Here is a 22,653-nt window from a genome sequence, read left to right as displayed (position 1 = left end):
TAGTCATACATTTTATCTTAAAAGTACTGGTTAAGCACAGATTAGGACAGATGTTTTAATAAAATATATTTTGCTTTACAAATACACTCTATTATTAAAGTCAGTTATGTGATTTTCAAGGAAAATTAGATTTGACTGAGATCATCTTTCTCAAAATACAATTTTTGAATGTCCAGTTTATCCTTTAGATCTTTCACGTTGATATGCTTTTATCCAAGTGGCTCACTTTGCACTCCTGTCTCAAAGGTCTTGGTAGCTGGTGACATGCCCATGTTATCTTGGTTTGGACACCGCAAAAAAATGGAACTTATAAAAGGAACAGCACAGTAATCAAAATATGATCAATATTAACATTCTGAAAAATAAGGCAAAGTATATGGGGACACAGTCAGGATCCATGGCATCTGTGACCATTCTATAAATATTGAAGATGCAAGGGAATGGACAGTGAGACTTTGAGCAGGATACAAAGAGAAAGGGCACATAAGCAGAGGGCCTGATGGCCACCGAAAGATCTTCCGATGAGTGGCTTCTAGAAAATGTCTGATTTCTCATTAGGAAGTTGAGATAGATATCTTGGATGGTTTGTTCTGATAAAAGCAGTAGAAAATCTGTTTCCAAACTGGATGCCACAAATTGGAGAGTTAAAATCTGTGACTGACAGGAAGTGTTCTGATCTGAAGTATACTTCCAAAGAAGCTCTGAGTACTTCTAATTTGATCTTGTCCACCCAAACAATGTATGTGGGCCTGTTCTGATGCATCCCATGTTCTCTGGTTCACTTCTTTCAGGAATAAGACCCTGTGGTCTTCAGTGTTTAGAAGATAATAAAATATCAGATTCATATTGGTATGGCTGAATAAAAAGGATGGTTATATCTCCTCTTGGAATGTATTCTTTGTTGGCATTGTTTGCTTCTGACCACCATACTGAGATGTTCCTAGTTCACTAGTAAGGCAGAATGGGTTTAAAATAGTACATCAAAGAGCCAGAAAATCCTCCCTAATTACTCCATCTTTGAGGTATTTATTTTTCAAGAAGAAATAAAATGAAAACTAGTAAGTGTCCCTTAACCAGTCACTAAGAAGTATAATATTTTGTTGGGGTCCAGAATATTTTTTTTAAAGAGGGACCCATGCTGGGAGCCCAAAGCAGGACTTGAACTCCCCACCCTAAGATCAAGACCTGGCTGAGATCAAGAGTTGGATGCTTCACCAACCGAGTCACCCAGGTGCCCCAAGATGCAGAATTTTTTTATAAAATATATTGTATTTTATTTTTAGAGTACACACTACATAAGAGTAAATACACAACAAAAACAAAACAAACAGTAAATAGACATCATAAAATCTAGAAAATAAGCTTATAGGTCTACTTCTTTAGTTAAGGTTGGACAACTCTAGCAGAATGTCAGAAACAGGGTATGTGATCTATAACAATATTATTAAAAAATTAGAGGCTGTAATGAACAGAAGTTAAAAACCAATCTAGCTCTCAAGGTTTTTAATATTCAATTAATGGAAAGTATTAATGATTCATGTCTAAATGATGACTTTTTTTTGCAAGACAAGTATGGCCAAAATTTTAAGTAGTTGGAAATAATTTATGTAGCTATAAAAAATGTATATTGTAGGGTCATGAAAATACCTTTATCGAGTAATTTCAGAAGTCATTAGCTAGTTTAGTTCTGAGCTGGTCAAAGCTACCTCATAGTTATTAGTCTGTCATCTGTTATTTATGTGTTATTTGCCTAAGGACTTACTTTTTTATTTTTTGGATATTCTGATGAAAATCTTTCCAAACTATATTACATACTCAGTTGCCTTTGTAATGGAACTTGCAAGGCCTCAGGGCATAAGACAGGACTAGGAACGTGTTTCCTGGGATGGGGATGTCATGGGCATTGCTTCCTGCACAGTAGGGTCTTGGATGATGCTGCTTTGAAAGTTCTTACATGTGTTTCTTATTTTCTTTTCTTTCCCTTGCTATGGATTATCAGTTCCTTCTCTTGCAAGAATTCTTGCCTTAGTGAGCTTCTGTTTTTCTAGTCTGATGTTGATGAGAAATCAGAACAGCAAAGGTGTTTACATGTACCTAAAATAAATGAAAATACTCATTAAGGGCCTTCTTGAAAATAACACATGTTAGCTTTAGTGTGTAGACTCTACATTATCCATTTTGGTGACTCTGAAATGCCTGTTAGATAAAACATAGAAATGCCTAGTAGTCTAGTTCCCAGCACATAGTAGATACTTTGCAATGTCCATAACTATATAGTTTTCCCACTCCCTATGCTCCCTTCTTCATTTTTAGTTTATTTTCTCTTTTCTTGGCTGTGTCTCATGAAGTAGAGATTGCTGGATAAGTGATTTCCAGTTCAACAAAGTCTTACTCTGACAATACTGGTATATCTGCTCAAAATATATGAACAACCATGTATTTATAGACTCACTGTATGTATTTCTTAGGATGCATAAATTTAATTTTAATATGGCATTTGAGAGGAAAAGGTCGTTAATTCATTGCAAACTACCTGGATGCAGAATATTTCACTACTTTGGCTGTTTGGTTAATTTCACCATCAATCACTCCCCCTCACAATGAATATATTCCACAATTAACTTTGAGAGGAGCTGAGTCCTGGAGTAGAGAGGGCCATGGGGTGCCGCATGCCCACTCTCACCCTCCACTTGACCACATACTTTTACAATCATGTCAAGTGATTAGCAACTGTTTTTGTTTCATTTTTAGAACTTCTGTATTCTGAAACTTTTTTTCTAAAATAATAAAGAAGTTCCTGTGTATTTTAGTAATAATGGTAATAGTAATAGTGATAATAATAAATCAACTATATTTCATTAGTTCAGTGATGACTTGTTCACTTAAGAACCCTAAATGAGGGGCACCTGGATGGCTCAATGGGTTAAAATCTCTGCCTTCCGCTCAGGTCATGATCCCAGGGTGCTGGGATCAAGCCCCATGTCGGGCTCTCTGCTCAGCAGGGAGCCTGCTTCTCTTCCTCTCTCTCTGCCTGCCTCTCTGCCTACTTGTGATCTGTCTGTCAAATAAATAAATAAAATCTTTTTAAAAAATCCTAAAGTTTTTTTTATTATTGGGTAGGTTGAATTCTCTTAAGAATTACTCTGAGTAGACATTTCTGCAAAGAAGACATCCAGATGGCCAACAGACACATGAAAAAGTGCTCCATATCACTCAGCATCACGGAAATACAAATCAAAACCACAATAAGATATCACCTCACACCAGTCAGAATGGCTAAAATTAACAAGTCAGGAAATGACAGATGCTGGCGAGGATGCGGAGAAAGGGGAACCCTCCTACACTGTTGGTGGGAATGCGAGCTGGTGCAACCACTCTGGAAAACAGCAAGGAGGTTCCTCAAAATGTTGAAAATAGAACTACCCTATGACCCAGCAATTGCACTACTGGGTATTTACCCTAAAGATACAAACGTAGTGATCCGAAGGGGCACGTGCACCCGAATGTTTATAGCAGCAATGTCTACAATAGCCAAACTATGGAAAGAACCTAGATGTCCATCAACAGATGAATGGATAAAGAAGAGGTGGTATATATACACAATGGAATACTATGCAGCCATCAAAAGAAATGAAATCTTGCCATTTGCGATGACGTGGATGGAACTAGAGGGTATTATGCTTAGTGAAATAAGTCAATCAGAGGAAGACGACTATCATATGATCTCCCTGATATGAGGAAGTGGAGATGCAACATGGGGGGTTAAGGGGGTAGGAGAAGAGTAAATGAAACAAGATGGGATTGGGAGGGAGACAAACCTTAAGTGAGTCTTAATCTCACAAAACAAACTGAGGGTTGCTGGGGGGAGGGGGGTTGGGAGAAGGGGGGTGGGGTTATGGACATTAGGGAGGGTATGTGCTATGGTGAGTGCTGTGAAGTGTGTAAACCTGGTGATTCACAGACCTGTACCCCTGGGGATAAAAATATATGTTTATAAAAATAATTTTAAAATAAATTTAAAAAAAAGAATCACTCTGAGTTTGTTGGTTATAGAATTTAGGATTATTTAAGGAGCTAGGAATGATAATCCAAACCGATTAAACTATATTGATAACAACATTAAATTACTTAGCCTTTGGAACACCCTTTTCTAATGATGAGAGAATTTCAGCATTATGGCCCAGATTTAAGATGCTACATAACTAAGTGTGAGGGAACCACAGCTACTTCATGTCTATCACTCCACATATATTATCTTATTTATTCCCTGCTACAAATCTCTAATGTCAGTATTTTTATGCATAGGTTCACCTCAAATCTAACAATGTCAGCAAATAATACTATTTGTTCTGCAAATAAAAACAATTTACTGAGAGTCTACTATGTGCTAGATCCCATTCCAGACACTGGGAAATAACAAGTAAAAAACAAATAGATAAAAGTTTCTGCCCTAATGGATCTACATTCCAATGGGGAATACAGATAATAAAATAAACTAAAAACAGCATATTACATGGTAATAAATACCACAGGGAAAAATAGAGCAGGCAAAGGGACAGGAAGTTGTTAAATGGCAGGAGGCAGTTACGATTCTAAACCTGAGTGACCACAGAAATCTTATATTAGAAAAGTAACCTCTGAACAAAGAAATGAAGGACGTGAGGGAGGAAGCCATGCAGACCCCGTGGGGAGGAATATTCCAGGCAGAGAGAAGAGCAAGTAAAAGTCCCTAGAGTGAGAGCATGCTTGACACATCCAGGGAACAAAGGGAAGGCCAGCCTGGAGCAGGAGAAATAGGGTGAGTAGGTAGGAGACAAGATCAGAGATGTCACTGGTGCCAGAAGGAGAGGCCTGGAGGCCACATGAAGATGTGAACTTTTATTCTGAGCAAGAGGAAAGCCACAGGACATGATGAGCGAACTGGGACAGGGGCTTGCTCACCGTAAGCAGCTTGCACTAGCTGCTGTGATGAGTCTACATTGAGGGAGCAGATGCGGCAGCCCCGAGACCAGGTAGGAGGCAATGCAATAACCCAGGCGGGAGCTACTGGGCTCTTGGACCAGGGTGGGACTTGGGGACATGTGAGAAGTGATCAAACTCTGGAAACAGACACTGAGAAAAACAGAGGAGTCAAGGGTAATGCCAAGGTTTTCAGCCTGAGCAGTTACTAACGGGAGGGAGCTGTGGAGGAACAGATTCTGGAGGGGAGAGAAGGGTTTGGATGCGGATGGTGGAGTAGTCAGCCGGATGTATGGGGTTCAGGGGAGACACCTGGGCTGAAATATAACTGAAAATAACCTGAAATTAACACAAGCAACAGGTTCCATCCTGATGTGTGCCTTATAAGATTATCTCAAACAATGCTTTGGGTACTGACCACTTTCCTAACATTCAGAATCAAAAAGAAATGGGAACTAACACTGTTGAACTATGTCACAGATTCTAGGTTGGGCCTTTAAAATATGTTCTTTCTCTATGTTTCCCCAAGGGGTACATACACACTGTTATCTTACTGGTTAAATAAGGAAACTAAGATTCAGAGAAAGCTAGTGCCTTCCACTGTAGAAAGTCCTGGAGCCTAGATTTGACTCAAGCCTTCTCAATCCCCAGAACCTGAGTGCATGTCCTGCTAGGCAGTTTGCTGCCCAGCCATCAATGCTGCATGACAGACTCACCCCTCCAAGGTTGGGTCCCTTTAGCAACAGAAGAAAACCACAGCCCACATAGTTTACCCATCAGGCTAGTTACCTTATAGTTCACTTACCACATTCAGCAGCATAATGATGCAGAAGTTGATGCACACAGCAGTCCCTGTGGTTGCCACCTGAGAGTTATTCCTGATTAACGCCCACTTAAAGGCAGCAAAAGTGCTGACAGTCACCACCCGGTAAATGACGATCCCAAACACGGCAGCGATCACCACACAGATCTGGGAGGAAGATGGAAAGCCGGTGAGCACCCTGATGGAATGTCCCAGGAGGAGGGTCCCCACCACTGTAAAATTCCACCATTGGAAAACAAGAAAAGGAAATAAACCAACAGCGGAACTGACTCAAGAAACCACAATAAAATGCTAACTTTTCATTGTGATTAATACTTTCTCTTGCCTGTATTTTCATTGTTATTCAAATAGAACAACCATAGTGCTTGAAAGCTGATAAACTGTGTAAGCTATGGGGTAACATTTTTTGAAGCAGGGTATTAGACTGAGCATTATTATTATGGAAATCTTATGATGTCACTCTTCTGTGTAAAATTCTGTTGGTTTCTTTTATTCTTAGGATAAAAGCAAAGTCTTAATGGTGGCAAGACTTTCTCCACCTTGTGGAATGACATTTTCCTTTTAGTCTGAGGACTCAAGAACCTCTCTCATGGCTTCAAATGCGCTAATCTTCAAGACCATTTCCTTTGCCTAAAAGGCTGACCACCCCCCATTCCCATGCCAAACACACACATACGTGAGTATGCACGTGTGCATACACACACACACAGAGCCTAGTTAACACCTACTCTTCTTTCACACCTCAAGAACCACTTCATAACTAAAGCTTTAATAACCCTCAGACTTTGTTATTGCTATATGATACCTGTATTCTTCTTTTAGTATCCAATTTATAATTTCTAACAATTTTTCAGTTTGATTGTTGCCAGTTTCCCCCATTTAGAAAGTATAGTTGACCCTCCCCCTTTTCTATGGGGGATATTTCTAAGGTCCCCAGTGATACCTGATACCTTGGATACTATCAAACCCTACATATACTATGGTTTTTCCTATAGACAAATAGCTATGAGAAAGTTTAATTTGCAAATTGGGCACAGTAAGAGACTAACAACAGTAACTAATGATAAAACAGAACAACAATATGATAGAAAGACTATGTGAATATGGTCTCTCTCCCTCTCAAAATATCTCATTGTATTGTACTCACTCTCCTTGTGATGATGTGAGATGGTAAATTGCCTGCATGATGAGATGAAGTGAGGCAGATGGCATGGTGCTGTGATATAGCATTAGGCTACTACTGATTTTCTGATGATATGTCAGAAGGATTGTCTGCTTCCAGCCTGGGGCTGACTGCAGGTACTAAAACACGAGATAGCAAAACTTCAGATAAAGGTGGGGGGCACTATAAGCTCCATCAGGGCTGGTATGGTATCTCTTTTGCTCACCATAGTTTCTATAGTGCCTTAGCATAATTACAGGTGCATAGTAAATGTTCAGCTATTTGTTGCTGAATAAGCCAACTCTGTGATAGGTACATAATCTCTTATTAATCAATTATGGACATTGAACTGAGCTATCTTTCTCTGAAGATTTCATGGTATGTGATGAGAACTCAACATGTCTTCTATCTACTGGCAATATGAGACTCCAACATGTTTGTGTCTTTCATTAAATGACTCACTATATCAGAGTAAAGACCTTTACCTAGTTATCAAAAACCAAGCTGAGAACCAGCATGCGCTCTGCTGACTTAGAGATTTCTAGAAGCATTCTTCTGTTTTACACCAACGGTTTTTGGCTTTCTATGACTGACATGCTCTAAAAGCTTGAGTATAAAGCTTGAGCTGGAACTGGCAAAAATTACAACAACAACAACAACAACAATTGCCTACATCTTAATCCTTGAGCTAATGATGGGGAGATTGGTGAAATCTACACTGACTTTCAGACAGGGTGGCAATGTGGTGGAATGGACAGCTCACTGGACTCAGAAGTCAGGTCTGGGTCATGGCTCAGCTTCTACCTAGCACTGTGACTGTGGACACATAGTTTGTGGGTTTGGCTTCCTTTGCTCTAGGTTGCCCATCTGCAGAGTAAGAAAAGCTCACTCTACATCTACAGGTCTTATAAAAAAACAAAAAGCAAGACAATAAATGTGAATACTTATGAAAGTCGAAGCATGACATAATTGCTTACAGAGCAGTGTCTATAGAAAGGTGTGGATTTGAATCTTGGTCTGAATCAAGATTGGGCATGCTGCCTACCCTTTCATCTCTCCAGTTTCTTTGGCTAAAGGGTGGGTTAGGTGTCTAGATTTACTACCATCTTATCCTTCATAATCTATTGATCTACAACACCTGTTTACACACTCACAATTTGAAAACAGGAAAGGAGAATCGTAACCACCATATAAGGTTCAAAAAATGACATTTCTGAAAAATTTGCATAAGTTTTGTTCGGTGGTTAACAGGGTCAAAGTTGATCACCAAAAGACCTCTTTTTAGGAAAAGCCAACAACCCAGGTTCAAGGTAGTGTTTTCCAAACTGACATAACCATTAGTGAATCTAGAAATCAATTTTAGGAGGTTATGGTTGGCATTAAAAAAAATAGACTACAATAAAACAAGCAAACAAAAAGAGTATTGCATATTGCAAAGATGAGCATTGTTTCAGTTACTCTGTTTAGTTTTATACATCTCCTGGCACTGGGTTATGACAGAGAATGTACTTCTTAGATGGGCATGGTGAGCAAAAGGTTCGTAAAACACTGCTGCAGGTCCTATCTCAACTCTTACTTCCTTTCAGCAAGGCACAGAGAGGCAAGCAGAAAGAACTGGAGCTCTTCGCTGTTTCCTGGCTCATCCTGAACAAGGCCCTTAGCCTTCTAAAGTCTCAGTGGCTCCATTTGGAACACGGGACAGTGGTACTATCTCTGACCATCTCAGAAAGTCTTTGTGAGGAGTAAATAACAGAATGTGTAAAAATGTTTTGTAAAATTATGTAAATACCCGATATGATTATTGTTGATACCGTGCTACAAGTTTGTACTTTATGAAACAAAGAGTTTTGTAGAAAAGTTTCAAACCATAAAAAATATCCCAGATGCAGAAACAATAAGTCGGCTGCATTTATCTGCAAATGCTTGATATGGTTCTGGCTTTCCTGAAATAGGATTCATTCGCTCTTTCTTGGAGTACTTCGCTTCGAACTGGGGCCGTATTTCTTCCTAAAGAACAGACAGACACATTTTTTTTTAAGCACTGGTGAAATACATACACACAATAAAAAAGACATTTTTTACTCTATTATAAAACTGAATCAACAGCTACCACACTAATCAATCAGTGAGGTGGGCTCAGAGACCCAGGTTTAAATGTCTGGGCATTGGCAACTTGAAGAAAATCTAAAGGGTAATGATTCAGACTTATTATCACCAAGGCAGTGTAATTTAGACTAGTAGTTAAGTGTCTATGTTATATTATTAAACTGTGCTTAAAGAAACAAATAGAATGAGAAAAGGGACCGACTCTACTATTCCAAGCAGTTTGAAATAACTGCTAAACTTTTACTTTATTACCAGGGAATGTAAAGGGCAAAGAAAGTTTCTGAACAGCAAAATGTCTAGAATTCATGTTGTGAGTTATAATGACAAATATAATTCTTAGTTTTCTCCTACAATTAAATTTTTTTAATTGAGGCAGCCAAAAATATGGTGAATCTACTTTTTAATAAGCTCCTGTAAGAGTCATTCACTTTTATCCAGTAGATTTTAAATGTACTACTCATTATTGAAAACAAGGTAAACATCTTTCAAATCCAGCTAAAATCAAGGCAGCTCTAATTCTAAATCAAGCTGAGGCTTTGTTTCATTTCGTTGAGCTCCATCTAATGTGAAAAGCTTCTGACTAAAAGGCAATTATGGGATTAGAAACAGGAAATCAGCAAGAGGGTATGCTAAACTGGTTCTGGTTAATTAAGTACCTATTCTACATGAATATATTGCAAGAGGAGGGAAAATGAGAAGAAAGTCTGGTGAAATGGAGATTAAGTTAACCCAGGCAGAAACTCAGGACTCAGATGGAGACACTGACAGAAAGTGAAGAAGCTGACAGAAAACAGGTTCCGGACAATGGGCACAGTTTGGCAGTAGCCTGTGTGTGTAGAAGGAAGGGCAGCCTCACTCCTGCTGCAGAATAAGCCCAAGGCTGGACTTCACTTAGTGACAGGTAATGGGGAAGGACAGAGGGGAGATACAGTAATAAACAGGTTCTGCTTTCTTTCACTTATTTTAGGAAGTGACACTTGAAGATATAAACAGAATAGGACCCGGAATCTTCTGTTTCTTTAGGAAACTCTGAAGTTATCAGGCTATGAGTGTCATCTAAGAGTCACTGAGTTAATTATCCAGGGATTTGTGGTGAATCAGGAGCTAGACCTATGTTTCTGTGTGTTAAGGGCTAAATTGTGTCTCCCCTCCCCCTACAAATTCATTTGTTGAAGTCCTAAGCCACATTACCTCAGAGTGTGACTGATTTGGACAGTCTCTACAGAGGTAATTAAGGTCAAATGAAGTCATTAGAGTGACCCCTAATATGACTGGCTTTTTATAAAAAATTTAGACATGGACATGCACAGAGAAATGATGATAGAACACAGAGGGAGCAGACAGCTGTCTACAAGCCAAGGAGAGGAGCCTGCAACAGATCCTGCCCTCACAGCCCTTAGAAGAAACCAACTGTGCCAATGCCTTGATCTCAGACTTCCAGCCTCCAGAAACGTGAGCAACTAATTTCTGTTGTTTAAGGCACCCAGTCTGTGGTCCTTTGTTATGGCAGCCCCAGCAGCCTAATACCCTGGGTTTTCCATGAAGAAGGCTTGTAGCAAGCTTGGGCTTTTCTGCACAGCAATCTGAGTACCACAGGCTAGAATAAGGGGCATTTAGACCCTTCCACCATGGAGGACATTTGAGGAGAAGTTTCTCCTCAGTATTTAAGGACTTGAGGTCATGCATTTGAGCCTTTGCCACTCTGAGCACTGTCCAGGATTCTGGACAGCTCGCAGAAACATCTCCCTGGAATTCTCTCATGACGTTTCCTTCCATATACCTAGAGCTGTAAGACTAATACTTTCCTGTTAAAGTAAAGAACACTATTTAAGAAAACTAAACAAATCTTACTACTAATGCTTCTGATGTCTCCACCTACAAGTGAAATGCTTTACTTGGCCACGGAATCTTAATCTACTAAGCGATCACAATGTTGTCTCTTCTTTCTTTTATAGTCTGTTCTTTTTTATACTACCTGAAGTTTTTTGCAAAGACAGGTATTGAAATGCTTTATGAGTAAACCTGACTTCTGTCACAGAGCAGAGTGATAACTCAAGAGGACTGTGTATTTGTTGATTTGCTTTTTGAAAATTCTGAGGTAAATAATACAAACCTCCTCTTCTTCCCAGTCGATCAGATCCCAGTCATAAGCAATTACAGCTCGCCGTCTTTTCCAGAACTCCAGGAAAACTGTCGCTGGAACAAGAAGAGAAACACAAAGACATTTTTAAATAAAACAATGCTGTTAACTGTCACTGAATAAGGAACTCATTGCAGAGAATGACAGTTGTTTGTGTAAGCATCCCTGAATATCAGAATTTCTAGCTAAGCTTCATTTAACAAGGACCTTTTCAGAGAATTACTAAGCTTGTGTCAAACATAATGAAAAATTAGAGATTTCATTTAGAATTAAATTAAGCTGATTTGCAAGTTGAGGCAGAAAAGACTTACAATAACAAAGCTCCTGGGATATACAAATACAGAAAACTCGGTTACCAACATCTTTCTCATTGATAGAATATTTATTTTTAAAAGTGAGGGGGTGGTAAGGGCAGAAAGACCAAAATAAAACTTAGCAGTTTACATGTATTTGACTAGCAGAGATTGTCTCCCAAATCTTCTTCCCAACAAATATCTATATAAAACATATTTTACTATTTCATTGAAAGAAATAATTTTATTATTTTAATCTTTTTCCCAAACTATGTCTTTTTTTGTCACATTAAAGGAAAAAGTGTGCAAATTTTGTTAAGATCCTTTTTTTTAAATGAGGTATGGCGTAGCTGGTTTTCCTACCCAGGGAAATATGGAAGTTTATCCTCATTCAGCCAAAGTAACTTTCTACAGTTCAATTATTATACAAATGACAGAAGGGAAAAAATAATCAAGACATAACCTTGCTGTCTTGGAAGTCACAAACCAAACGATAGGACGCACAACATATGCACATACATGCACACTCAAACTTTGAGGATGACTGCAACAAAAGATAACACAGAAACACCCAGGAGACAGAACTGGTAGATCCATCTCTCCTGGGCCTTGCTATGGTACTTAGACTTACAGAGGCAAGAGTCCAGGGCCGATCTGGTAGGCAGGATTTTCGAAAGCAGGCCTGCTATGTTAACTTTCTGCCTTACCAATTGTCTTTGCATGGGCCCCCGGGACAATTATTATATGAGGTTCTCTGGCCCCTTGAGAAAATGGTGCTTTCTAAAGACTTTCTTTTTTGTCTCCAGAGTCTCCCCTGGCCTTAAAGAGACAAAGCAGCTAGTCCTTGAATGTGTGGCTATTCTTCATGAAAAGTCAGGACTGTAGCCTGTGACCTCAGAGAAGCCTGAGGGGGACCATTCTGGGACAGCCTCAGGCCATAGGAGAAGCATCCTGTCTGTCTCACTGACTGCTGATGCTCCCAGCAAGCCCTACCAACCCACCTGTGGGTCTCATTTGAAGGAACTGACTTCTAAGACAGACCAGTGGCTGTCAGAAACATTCCACCACCTTTCTTTTCCCTAGTGGGTGCTGAATCCTACATGAAGGAGAGAGAAGTTCTAACCAATAATTCCCTTTTGTGGCTAATACTCATCTTCCTCCCTTCCAGGACTTGGGAGGATGGGAAGAAATTAGTTGCTTGTACAATGCTATTGTCTTGTGTTTTGCATTTGAGGAAGAATCTGATGTTATCTCTAACCATGAGTGAGGATATAATCCAATATAGACTGTCTCCTTTCAAGGCAAATATTCAATCCCACACCCTTATTATTTCATGATTTAAATTCCCTTGCTTAAATACTCACAGCCCTGGGAGCCCACTGCACTTTGAATGTGTCTAGTTATATGCTGCCTTACATCACAAATTCACATTTTCCTTCTTGTCTCCTTTGAAGATGGCTTTACATTAATATATATAATTGTCTTCTACCACTAAACCACTCAGTACTATAAGTTTGATTAAAAAGTTATTTCTTGCTGTGGGAAGAGCCAAGATACCCTTCAACAGATGAATGGATAAAGAAGAAAATGGAATATTACTCAGACAAGGGAATATTACTCAGCCATCAAAAAGGACAAATACCCAATTTTTGCATCATCATGGATGGGAGTGGAGGAGATTATGCTGAGTGAAATAAGTCAAACAGAGGAAGTCAATTATATGGTTTCACTTACCTGTAGAGCATAAGGAATAACATGGAGGACATTAGGAGAAGAAAAGGAAAAATGAAGGGGGGGCGGTTGGAGGTGGAGACAAACCACAAGAGACTGTGGACTCCAAGAAACAAACTGAGGGTTTTAGAGGGGAGGGGAGTGAGGGGATGGGTGAGCCTGGTGGTGGTATTAAGGAGAGCACGTATCACATGGAGCACTGGGTGTTATACGTAAACAATGAATCTTGGAATATTACATCAAAAACTAATGATGTATGTTGACTAACAACACAATAAAAAAAAGTTATTTCTTTCATGGGTCAATTCTCAAAAGACTTAAAGTTCCTAAGGGTTTGGCAAGATTTTCTACTATATGGAATTCTTTCCACAAGAATTTGGTCTAAAATATCTTTTTCTCAAAGTATCAGAAGGTTTAACCTTACTGCCAGCATTCTGAAGTCCTTAGATTCCAATCTATCTATGTAGATAATGCTTTTTTGAAAACAAGGTTTGGCCATGTCTGGGTATCAAGGAACCACACCACCTACAGAAAAATCCCGACTACCAGCTCAGGATGCAAGGCTCCTAATGACTCTGCCTGTGTCAAACTCTCTCTGCCCCAACTTGTACCCTAGACTCCAGGCTACCTCACTAACAGTTTTCACAGGTGAGCTGTTGTGTGACTTTCTTAGCTCTGCCCACACTATTTCATTGGTTTATAGTGTTCTTCCCTATTTGTGTCCATTTGACCAACTCCTACTCTTGTTTTCAGATTTGGCTCTGTGTGCTCTGCAACCATTCCCTTTGAACCTTCTCTATACCCATGCTGAGTTGTGCAGATACCTCTAGGTCAGTGCTGAGCATAGCATTCAGCACTTAAAAAACAATAGAGAAACTTGATCATTTCTATCAGTAGTTGTGGGCTCTTGAGAATATGGGCTATATATATTAGCAGTCTTTATATCCTCAGGGTCTAGCACAATGACTGGTATCCACAGAGGCACAGTAAATGTACAAATGACATGATGTCATGAAAATGAAAGCAATATGGCAAATTATTCTTTTCTTATTTATCTAAATCTTATAAGAAATTAGGGTATAAATTTGAAAAACATCTAATTATATCTTTTGAATGCTTTACACAGCAGTGTAAAATAATAACAAACATGAAAAATCGAAACTTACTATGCTTCTCTTTTGCCTTGCAATAAAATATCATTCTGTTCTTTCTTTTTAGAGAGAGAGATAGAGAAAGAGCACTGGGGGAGGGGGAGAGGCAGAGAGATAGAGAGAGAGAAAAAAAAATCCAAAGTAGGCTCCACACCCAGCAGAGAGCCCAACACTGGGCTCAATCTCATGATCCTGAGATCATGACCTGAGCCAAAATTAAGAGTTGGACACTTAATGGACTGAGCCACCAAGCACCCCAGTATCATTCTAATTATTACTTGGTTGTATGAATCCTGTGGCAAGGACTACCTACCTCTAAGATGCATTCTTGCCTTGTTCCACAGTAAAAGGTGGCTGCCCACCTGTACTGTAGTTCTCAGATCTCCTTGCTGTTGGATATATATGGCCAAAAGACAGTTCTCACAATGGAATGTGAACAGAAAAATGTGATAAATGCCACTTGCCTGTTGATATCTTAAGACAGTGAGGGTGCTTCTTCCACATTCTCTTTACCCTTTTGCATAGGTGGAGCCCAAGTAACTCAGCTGATATTATGCAAATGATGTCAAGGCCTGGGAGGATTGCAAACAACTTGTTTGTAGGACTATGAGTCCCTGAATGACCCTGTGTTCAGAGCTATCTCTGGAATGCTTACCCCATTTACTCACTGAGACATTGCATGAGGCATGAAGGTGAAAAAACTTACGAGCTACTTCCTTTATCTATTTTAGATAGGGCAATATCAAGCCCTTAGTTTTAAGACAGAGTTTTGTGTGCTCTCTTCTCTCCCCTTTCTACTCTATACTACCCCATACTACTACCTAACCTACCTACAAATGAAGTTCATCCCATTTGTTACTATCAACGCCAAATAGCAAGCCCCTCACAACATTAGTGGAAGCATTAGAAAAATCTGAGACTTGCAATATGTGCCCTCCTTAATACCCACGTATTGCATGGAGTACTGGGTGTGGTACATAAGCAATGAATCTTGGAACACTGAAAAAAAAAAAGATGTCAATAAAAAAAAAAGGAAAAGAAAAACCTGAGACTTCTGAATTTAAGTATAAGAAGGGTCAAGGTTAGTGTTTAGGTATGTTTGTGTTCAAATACCAGGACACCACTGGCTCAGAATCGTACACAGTTGAGAAGGTTGTGACATATATCCTATAAAGGACGCAAAAAGGACATGACAGAGTGTTCAGCAGGCCATGCTCTACTATCACTTTCTTAAGTAGAACAATTATTGTTAGTTTCAAATCAATTCGTATCAGACTTCTATGTATTTGCACAAACCATTTCTTATCTTTCTAGGCATAGTTAGATTACATTTTCCAGCCTTTATTACAATTAGATGTCACCACATTTTGATAAATGAAAATTAAGCACAAGTGATGTATGTCAGTTTTGGACTAAAAAAATTAAAAAGTAATTATATCACCCCATGCTTCTTTTCTCCTTTTGAGGGGTGAATGGAGAGGACTCTAAGGATCCAGAAGAGCATAGAGCCACCAAATAAAAGGAACCTGGGTATTTAAATGACCATGTAGAAGGCTAACAACCAGAAATACCTGGTTGGGTTTCATGTGCATTTTTTTTTATTTTCAAGATTTATTTCTTTATTTGAGAGAGTGTGAGAGTATAGGAAGGGAGTTGATGTGGTGCTTGATCCCAGAATCCTGAGATCACGACCTGAGCCAAAACTAGGAGTCAGAAACTTAACCCACTGTGCCACCCCAGGTGCCCCTCATGTACATGAGTTCTATTAAACATCTAGGTTTTGATTTTGTGTATTACACAGTTAGCTGTAGTCATCCTAACTAATATAGGTTTTTTTGAAAGTACAACTATGGTTTATATTTTGCAAACAGGAAGGAAAAACCCACTGAATTACTATTTTTTGTCCTCTTCCTAAGGCATTTCAAGAGTTTTATGCAGGAAATGATCCCTTTAAGCTGTATATCTTGGGTTCCATGGCAGCATTGAAATATGGTACTATTTAGTCACTGTATAGTAACAATTTATTACATTTTAGGTACTATGTTTTATTTTTTCAAAAGTTTGTCAAGGTGGGTATTATTTTCATCATCCTATGAATGAAGAATCTGAGGTCCAGAGAAGTCACATGACTAGTAAATGACAACTGGGATTTGGGCCTAATATGGCTTTTATTTATTATTATTATTATTGTTATTTTTTGGTGGGGGAGCTTAAAACATCAAATTTATTCTCTTATAGTTCTGAGGTTAGAAGTTCAAAATCAAGGTTTTGGCAGGGTTAATTCCTACTGGAGGCTCTGAGAGATACTATCTTCTATGCATTTTTTCCTAACTCCTGGTAGTTGGTGGAAATCTTTGGCATCCCTTGGCTTGCAGAAGCACTCTTCCAATCTCCCTGCCTATCTTCACAAGGCATTCTACTCTGTGATTGTCTGTCTCTCCATTTTCTCTTCTTGTAGGGACACCAGCCACACTGGGAATACAGTATGACATTGTCTTAAATTGATTACATCTTCAAAGACCCTATTTCCAAATAAAGTCACTTGCACAGGTACTAGAAGCTACGACTAAAACATACCTTTCAGAGGACACAATTCAAACCATAACAGGATTATTTGGGCTATCACAATGACTAGGAGCAACTGGCATTTAGAGTACGAGCCAGGGGTGCTATCTGTCTTGTAGCTAGAAGGTCACAGTCTAATCTGGGGCCTTTAATTTCTACTGAATAAGGAAGAGCTAAAAAGAAAAAGAAAGCTTACTCTTTGAACCATAAGAGCACTTTGCTTAAACTAGTTATAAAAACCAAAGTACCGTACCCCAGGTTATATGTTCCCTGTGAGAACCTGGTATTTATTCTCTATCCTTCCCTTAGATCTATACTTTTCTTTGGAGGCCTGTGGGAATAAATGTGGGCAAAACCTACATTTATTCCCAAAGCTGCTAGGAATACATGCTGCTAATTTTTGCCCTTTGATAACACAATAGGTATTCAAAAGCCTAATTTGATTCTTCATTTGGAAAATTTCTAGCCTGGGAGTCCAGAAAAGAATTGTGTCTAATGCTAGAAAATTAATTATAAAGACATGTTTATTTCTTATTTTTGAAAAAAATCCCAAAGGCTTTTAAAGACCCTATTGGCTTTTTTCCTTAATTTGTCAAAAGATTATGTTCTATTTGTATAAAAATAAGAATTGAGCCAGAAATAAAATGGGCACTATATAGGAAAAAGGAAAGGTGATTTTTATTTCAGAAAAGTGTCCTGCTGTCTGATGATTCAAAACATTTTCAGAAATCTAGTCAACATGATTCTCTTCCTAGGAAATTACACATAGTCATTTTTCTCCCAATTCTAATTTCCTTCTTTTAGAAAGTGAAATGAATAATACTAACAGATTTCATTATTTCTGTTCTTCATAACTTTCTGAGAATTTTCATTTGGAGAAGGTACAGACAAGTTACACAGATGTGCTTCCTAAGAACTTAGAAATAGAGGAATGAGGTCACCTCCCAAGATTTTAACTCATAAAATCTACACATAATGAATGAGCTTAGTGAGGAATCACAAACTCAAATGCTAAAACAACCACAGCAGTACAAAACCTAGAAGAGGAAACTGCACGATAAGGACTGGTAGGGAATAGGATCAGTTGGGGAGTATGTGCACAAAATAAAGTGATAGGTATTCTTCAGTTTCCATTGACTGCACTGTGGCCAGATCTTTAAATTATTCAAGAGAAATCATAAAAATATATCTTCATGTGAACTATTTCAGTGTAAAAATAATAGTTTATTTGTATATTTTTAATATACAAAATATAATATTTTAATATACAAAATAGTGAGGACCAGATTATTTTTACTGGTTACTAACTTGCAACATCTGAGATGGACTTTGGCAATAATAATACAAGTGAATGTAAATGAGTGACTAGAGTTTGTGAAACACCCCAAAATGCCAAGATGAAGTTAGTTTCAGGGTCCAAGTAAAAACAGGAATGTGACCATATTTTAAGAAGCTGAAGCTTAATTATTAAAATTTTAGAACCATTCTGGAGAAAGTAAATATATCCAAATAGGGGGTGGCCAATTTGTAACTTAGGGAAAACAAGGTCTAAGAATACAAATTTTGCAGTTTGATCTAATGTAGAATATTAGATGGGCATTCAGACATAAACCAGTCTCTAGGGGTACTCCTTGAAATGAAATAAAGATGACTAAGTATTCAGCAGAAAAAAAAAATAGTTCTTGCTCCCTTTTTCCATTCATTTAATTATTAATTACATTCCTTTGTTGTGCTAGGGATTCACTAGCTGCACTGATTTCCAAGCTCAAACAACATATGATAATTAATTTGGCTTCCTAAGTATTCTGACATAGGAAGAAGGTGTTCTAGATGATCATTATAAAATAATATTCTCTACCATATACTTGCATTTTCATATTCTGGATTATGCCCTAATGCTTGCAGAGTTTAAAAGAGGTTTCTGTTTGCCTAAGTCCAATTAGCTTTGGGTATTCCAAAAGAGCTTCTGAACTTAAAGAGAACTGTGGATAATGGCAGTTTCCCCAAGTAACCACAATGCTCTGAGACCCTGCCTGAGTGTATGCTTACCTTCTATAAAAAGCCATCAGGCTACAGAAGACTGAGTATTTTTGCTTCTACCCATAAGGATTAACTGCTCCAATATAAAAACAACTGTTTTCAGCACTGGACAAGAGATAGTACAGGACTGTGATCCCTGAGAGAAAAGAAATAAGTAAGGTGAGCCTTAGGATCACACCATCTCATTATTTGGAGGCCATTTACAGGCTACAATTCAGGTGGAGGAGTCCAAACAGAGCCTAGTGGTCTTACTGAGTTTGGGAGATTAAACTGGGGAGAATGAGGTGGCACGAGTTTGTGGGGCAGAGTACCAGAGAAAAGGGAACTATACTGACAGAAAACTCAAAATCAATGAAGTGCCTTCTGTTCTTTAGGCATATGGGGTGAAACTACATGAAACTGCTTGATGGTAGCTAAAAAATCCTCAGAATTCACAGAGGGCCAAAAGAAGTTTCCAATCCCACTAGTCAGAGTACAGAGATGTTGTAACACATAGAACTTATAAAAGGCCTCATAAAGATCATCCCTTAGTAGTGGTTCTGGACCTACCCTAATAAGCTAATAACAAGTCTGGAGATGATCTAACAGGGCTGCAAGAGAGTTAATCATATACCTGAACAAAGTCTAACAATAAGGAAACATAACAAAAAACGAAATTCAACACTCTTCAGTGTTTAATAAAAAAATTCCCAGACATACAAACAAACAAGAAAATAAAGCCTATAAACAGGCGAAAATTTCAATCCCAGGGAGACAGCCTAGAACTGACAGAAATGATAGAACAAGAATGATAAAACAACTGTTATAAGTATGCTTTGTATGTCAAGGAGATAGATGAAAACAAGAATACAATGAGAAGAGTAATACAGGCATAAAAAGCCCCAACTGACTGAGATTTGATAATGGAAAATGAAAGTTATAAAAAGAGAAGTACACTGAATAGGATTAACAGAAGACTAGACATTTCAGGAATAAAAAAAAAAAAACAGTGAATCTGAAGACAAATCAATAGAAACAATTACAGATGATACAAAGACTAAAAGGAATGAAAAATGTGAAAAAAGAATAAGTGACCTGTAGAACAATACTGAGAGATTTTGGAAAAATTTCAAAATTTGTTAAAAATTAAACATATTGATGCAAGAAACTTAACAAACCCCAATTATAAGAAACACAAAGAAAATTATATCAAAGCTCATCTCAGTCAAATTCCTGAGAATAAGAAGTAAAAATCTTCAAAGCAGATACTAGGGAGGAAAATCTTACATAGGGAAAAAAAAAGAAGAAGAAGAAAGAAAAGACAGACATTTTATAGAAGAAGAAATGCAGACATCTTATAAAAACTGTGAAAGTCTCCACACAATAACAAGGCATCTCTTAAGGCAGAGTTTTTTAATCTTAACACGATTAACATTGTGTCAACTATCTCGAAAATATAAGTTATTTTTCAACACCAAAACATTCCATATGTTAGTGATACTTTAATCTTAAGATTAAGTGAGAATCTGAGAGAATTGTCAGATATTTTCCAAAAGAAACTCAACTAGGCCATAGGCCATATGACTTCATATGGAAGACTGTAAATTTAGCAATGTTTCTCAAACTCAACACTATTGATATTGTAGACCATTTAATTCCTTGTTTGGGGGGCGTGTTGTTCTGTGCCTTGTATGACATTTAGCAGCATCCCTGATGTCTACCCACTAAATTCAGATGCCAGTATCACTCCTTTCTCTCAGTAATGACAACAAAAATGTGTCTACACATGGTCTAATGTCTCCTGAGAGGCATACTTCACTCCTGATTGAGCACTCCTGTGCTCTAAAGTATTGAAAGGAAAAAAAAAAAAACAACAAAACCCTGCTAACCTAGAATACTAGAATTCTACATCCAGCAACAATATCTTTTAAAAATTAAAGTGAAGCAAAATATCTTTAGACCTTAAAAATCTGGGAAAATTAATTACCAGTAGACCTGCATTATAAGAACTTTAAAGGAAGTTCTTCAGGGAGAAAGAAATGACACCAGATGGAAATCTGGATTAATATAACAATAGGGAGAGCACATAAGAACCAATATATGGGTAAATGAATTTTTTCCTCATTTCAGTCTCTTTAATAGATAATTACTTGCTGAAAGCCAAAATAATAACAATGTATAAAGAGGTTTATAACATGTAGAATAAAATATATAACAAGAATATAATACTATGTTAATTACGCTGGAATTAAAATAAAAATTTTAATTTAAAAAAGGATAATCAATTGACCATGCAAGTATAGATTATCCCTGTGCTCTCCATTCTGTTATTTGATGTATTTATCTATCCTCTTGACAACACCACAATGTCCTAATTGCTGTAGTTTATCGTAGGTCTTTAAATCGGGAAATGTAAGACTTCCAAATTTGTCCCTTAAAAAATTATTGTGACTATTTTAGGTCATTTGAGTTTTCAAAATAAGTTGAAAATCAACTTACCAGTTTCTAAAAATCTTGCTATATTTTATTAGAATTTCATGGAACTGGTAGATCAACTTGGGGAGAATGGATATCTTAACTATAGGGAGTTTTCCAGTCCAAAAGCATGGTATACTGTTCCATTTAGATAAGTTTCTATAATTCCTCTAAGCACTATTTTGTGGGGTTTGGTGTAAAAGTCATACATGGATTTTTGTCAAATTTATCTATTGGTATTATTACAAATTGAATAATTACATTTAATTTCAATAACTCATTTTTCCAATCAGATGATATGAAGGCAGTTGACTTTCGTTTATTTACCTTTTATCCTAAAAATTTGATAACTTCACTCATTAGTTTTAATAATTGTTTTATGGACTTCTGAGGATTTTCTACATAAACAGTCATGTCATCTGCAAATAGAAACAGTCTTGCTTCTTCCATTCCTGTTTATGCCTTTTTAAAAAATTATCTTATTGCAATAGCTACAACCTCCAATGCAGTTTTGGAGTAAGTAGTAATAGTAGACATACTCACTGAATATAAGGGGAAAGCATTTAATATCTAACCATTAGTATAATTCTATCTGCAGGTTTTTCCACAGATGCCTTACTGAAGATTGAAGTAGTTTCCTGGTGTTCCAGTTTTGTGTAGAGTTATCTCATTTTAAAATCATGACTAGAGGTTGTATTTTGTATAGGGTTTGTTCTTCATCTATTGATATAATCATATGAATTCCCCCATTTTTTGTATTCTTATCTATTTTTGAATGTTAAACCAATAAACTCCATGTGGTCATGATGTATTATCCTTCTGATATATAGCTGGTTTCAATTTTTAAATATTTTATTAGTAATTTCTCTGTATGGGGTACCTGGGTGGCTCATTCAGTTAAGCATCTGCCTTCCACTCAGGTCATGATCTCAGGATCCTGGGATCGATCCTGGAAACGGGCTCTCTGTTCAGCAGGGGTCTGCTTTTCCCTCTCCCTCCATGCTCTCTATCTCTCTCTTTCTCACACACACATGTGCACACACGCTCTTTCTCTCTCAAATAAAATCTTTAAAAAATTTTTTTTCTCTGTGTATGTTTATGAAGGTTAGTTTATTTTTCCTTTAATACCAATGTCTATTTTCAGTATCATACTAATGCTAACCTCAACAAGATTATTTGATAAATGTTTCCTCTGACTTTTTACAAGATTTTTTGAGGACATGATAAAA

At 37.6% G+C, this 22,653-nt stretch overlaps 1 protein-coding gene across 6 annotated transcripts in view; it reads right to left on the bottom strand.

Annotated features, from left to right (window-relative positions):
* ANO4 (anoctamin 4) overlaps positions 1-22,653 on the bottom strand; it is a 450,000-nt gene that overhangs the window by 43,942 nt on the left and 383,405 nt on the right. For all 6 annotated transcript variants that reach the window (XM_032844283.1, XM_032844285.1, XM_032844284.1 and 3 more), the window contains 3 exons: positions 11,164-11,246; positions 8,811-8,951; positions 5,765-5,929 (listed from right to left, as the gene is read on the bottom strand). In XM_032844283.1, coding sequence (XP_032700174.1) covers positions 5,765-5,929; positions 8,811-8,951; positions 11,164-11,246 — 389 coding nt within the window. The remainder of the gene's footprint in view (positions 1-5,764; positions 5,930-8,810; positions 8,952-11,163; positions 11,247-22,653) is intronic.

The sequence above is a fragment of the Lontra canadensis genome, unplaced genomic scaffold, assembly GCF_010015895.1.
Source record: "Lontra canadensis isolate GAN:19392208 unplaced genomic scaffold, GSC_riverotter_1.0 scaffold150, whole genome shotgun sequence".
Classification (NCBI taxonomy): domain Eukaryota; kingdom Metazoa; phylum Chordata; class Mammalia; order Carnivora; family Mustelidae; genus Lontra; species Lontra canadensis.
This window is presented reverse-complemented; position numbering and strand designations above follow the sequence as displayed.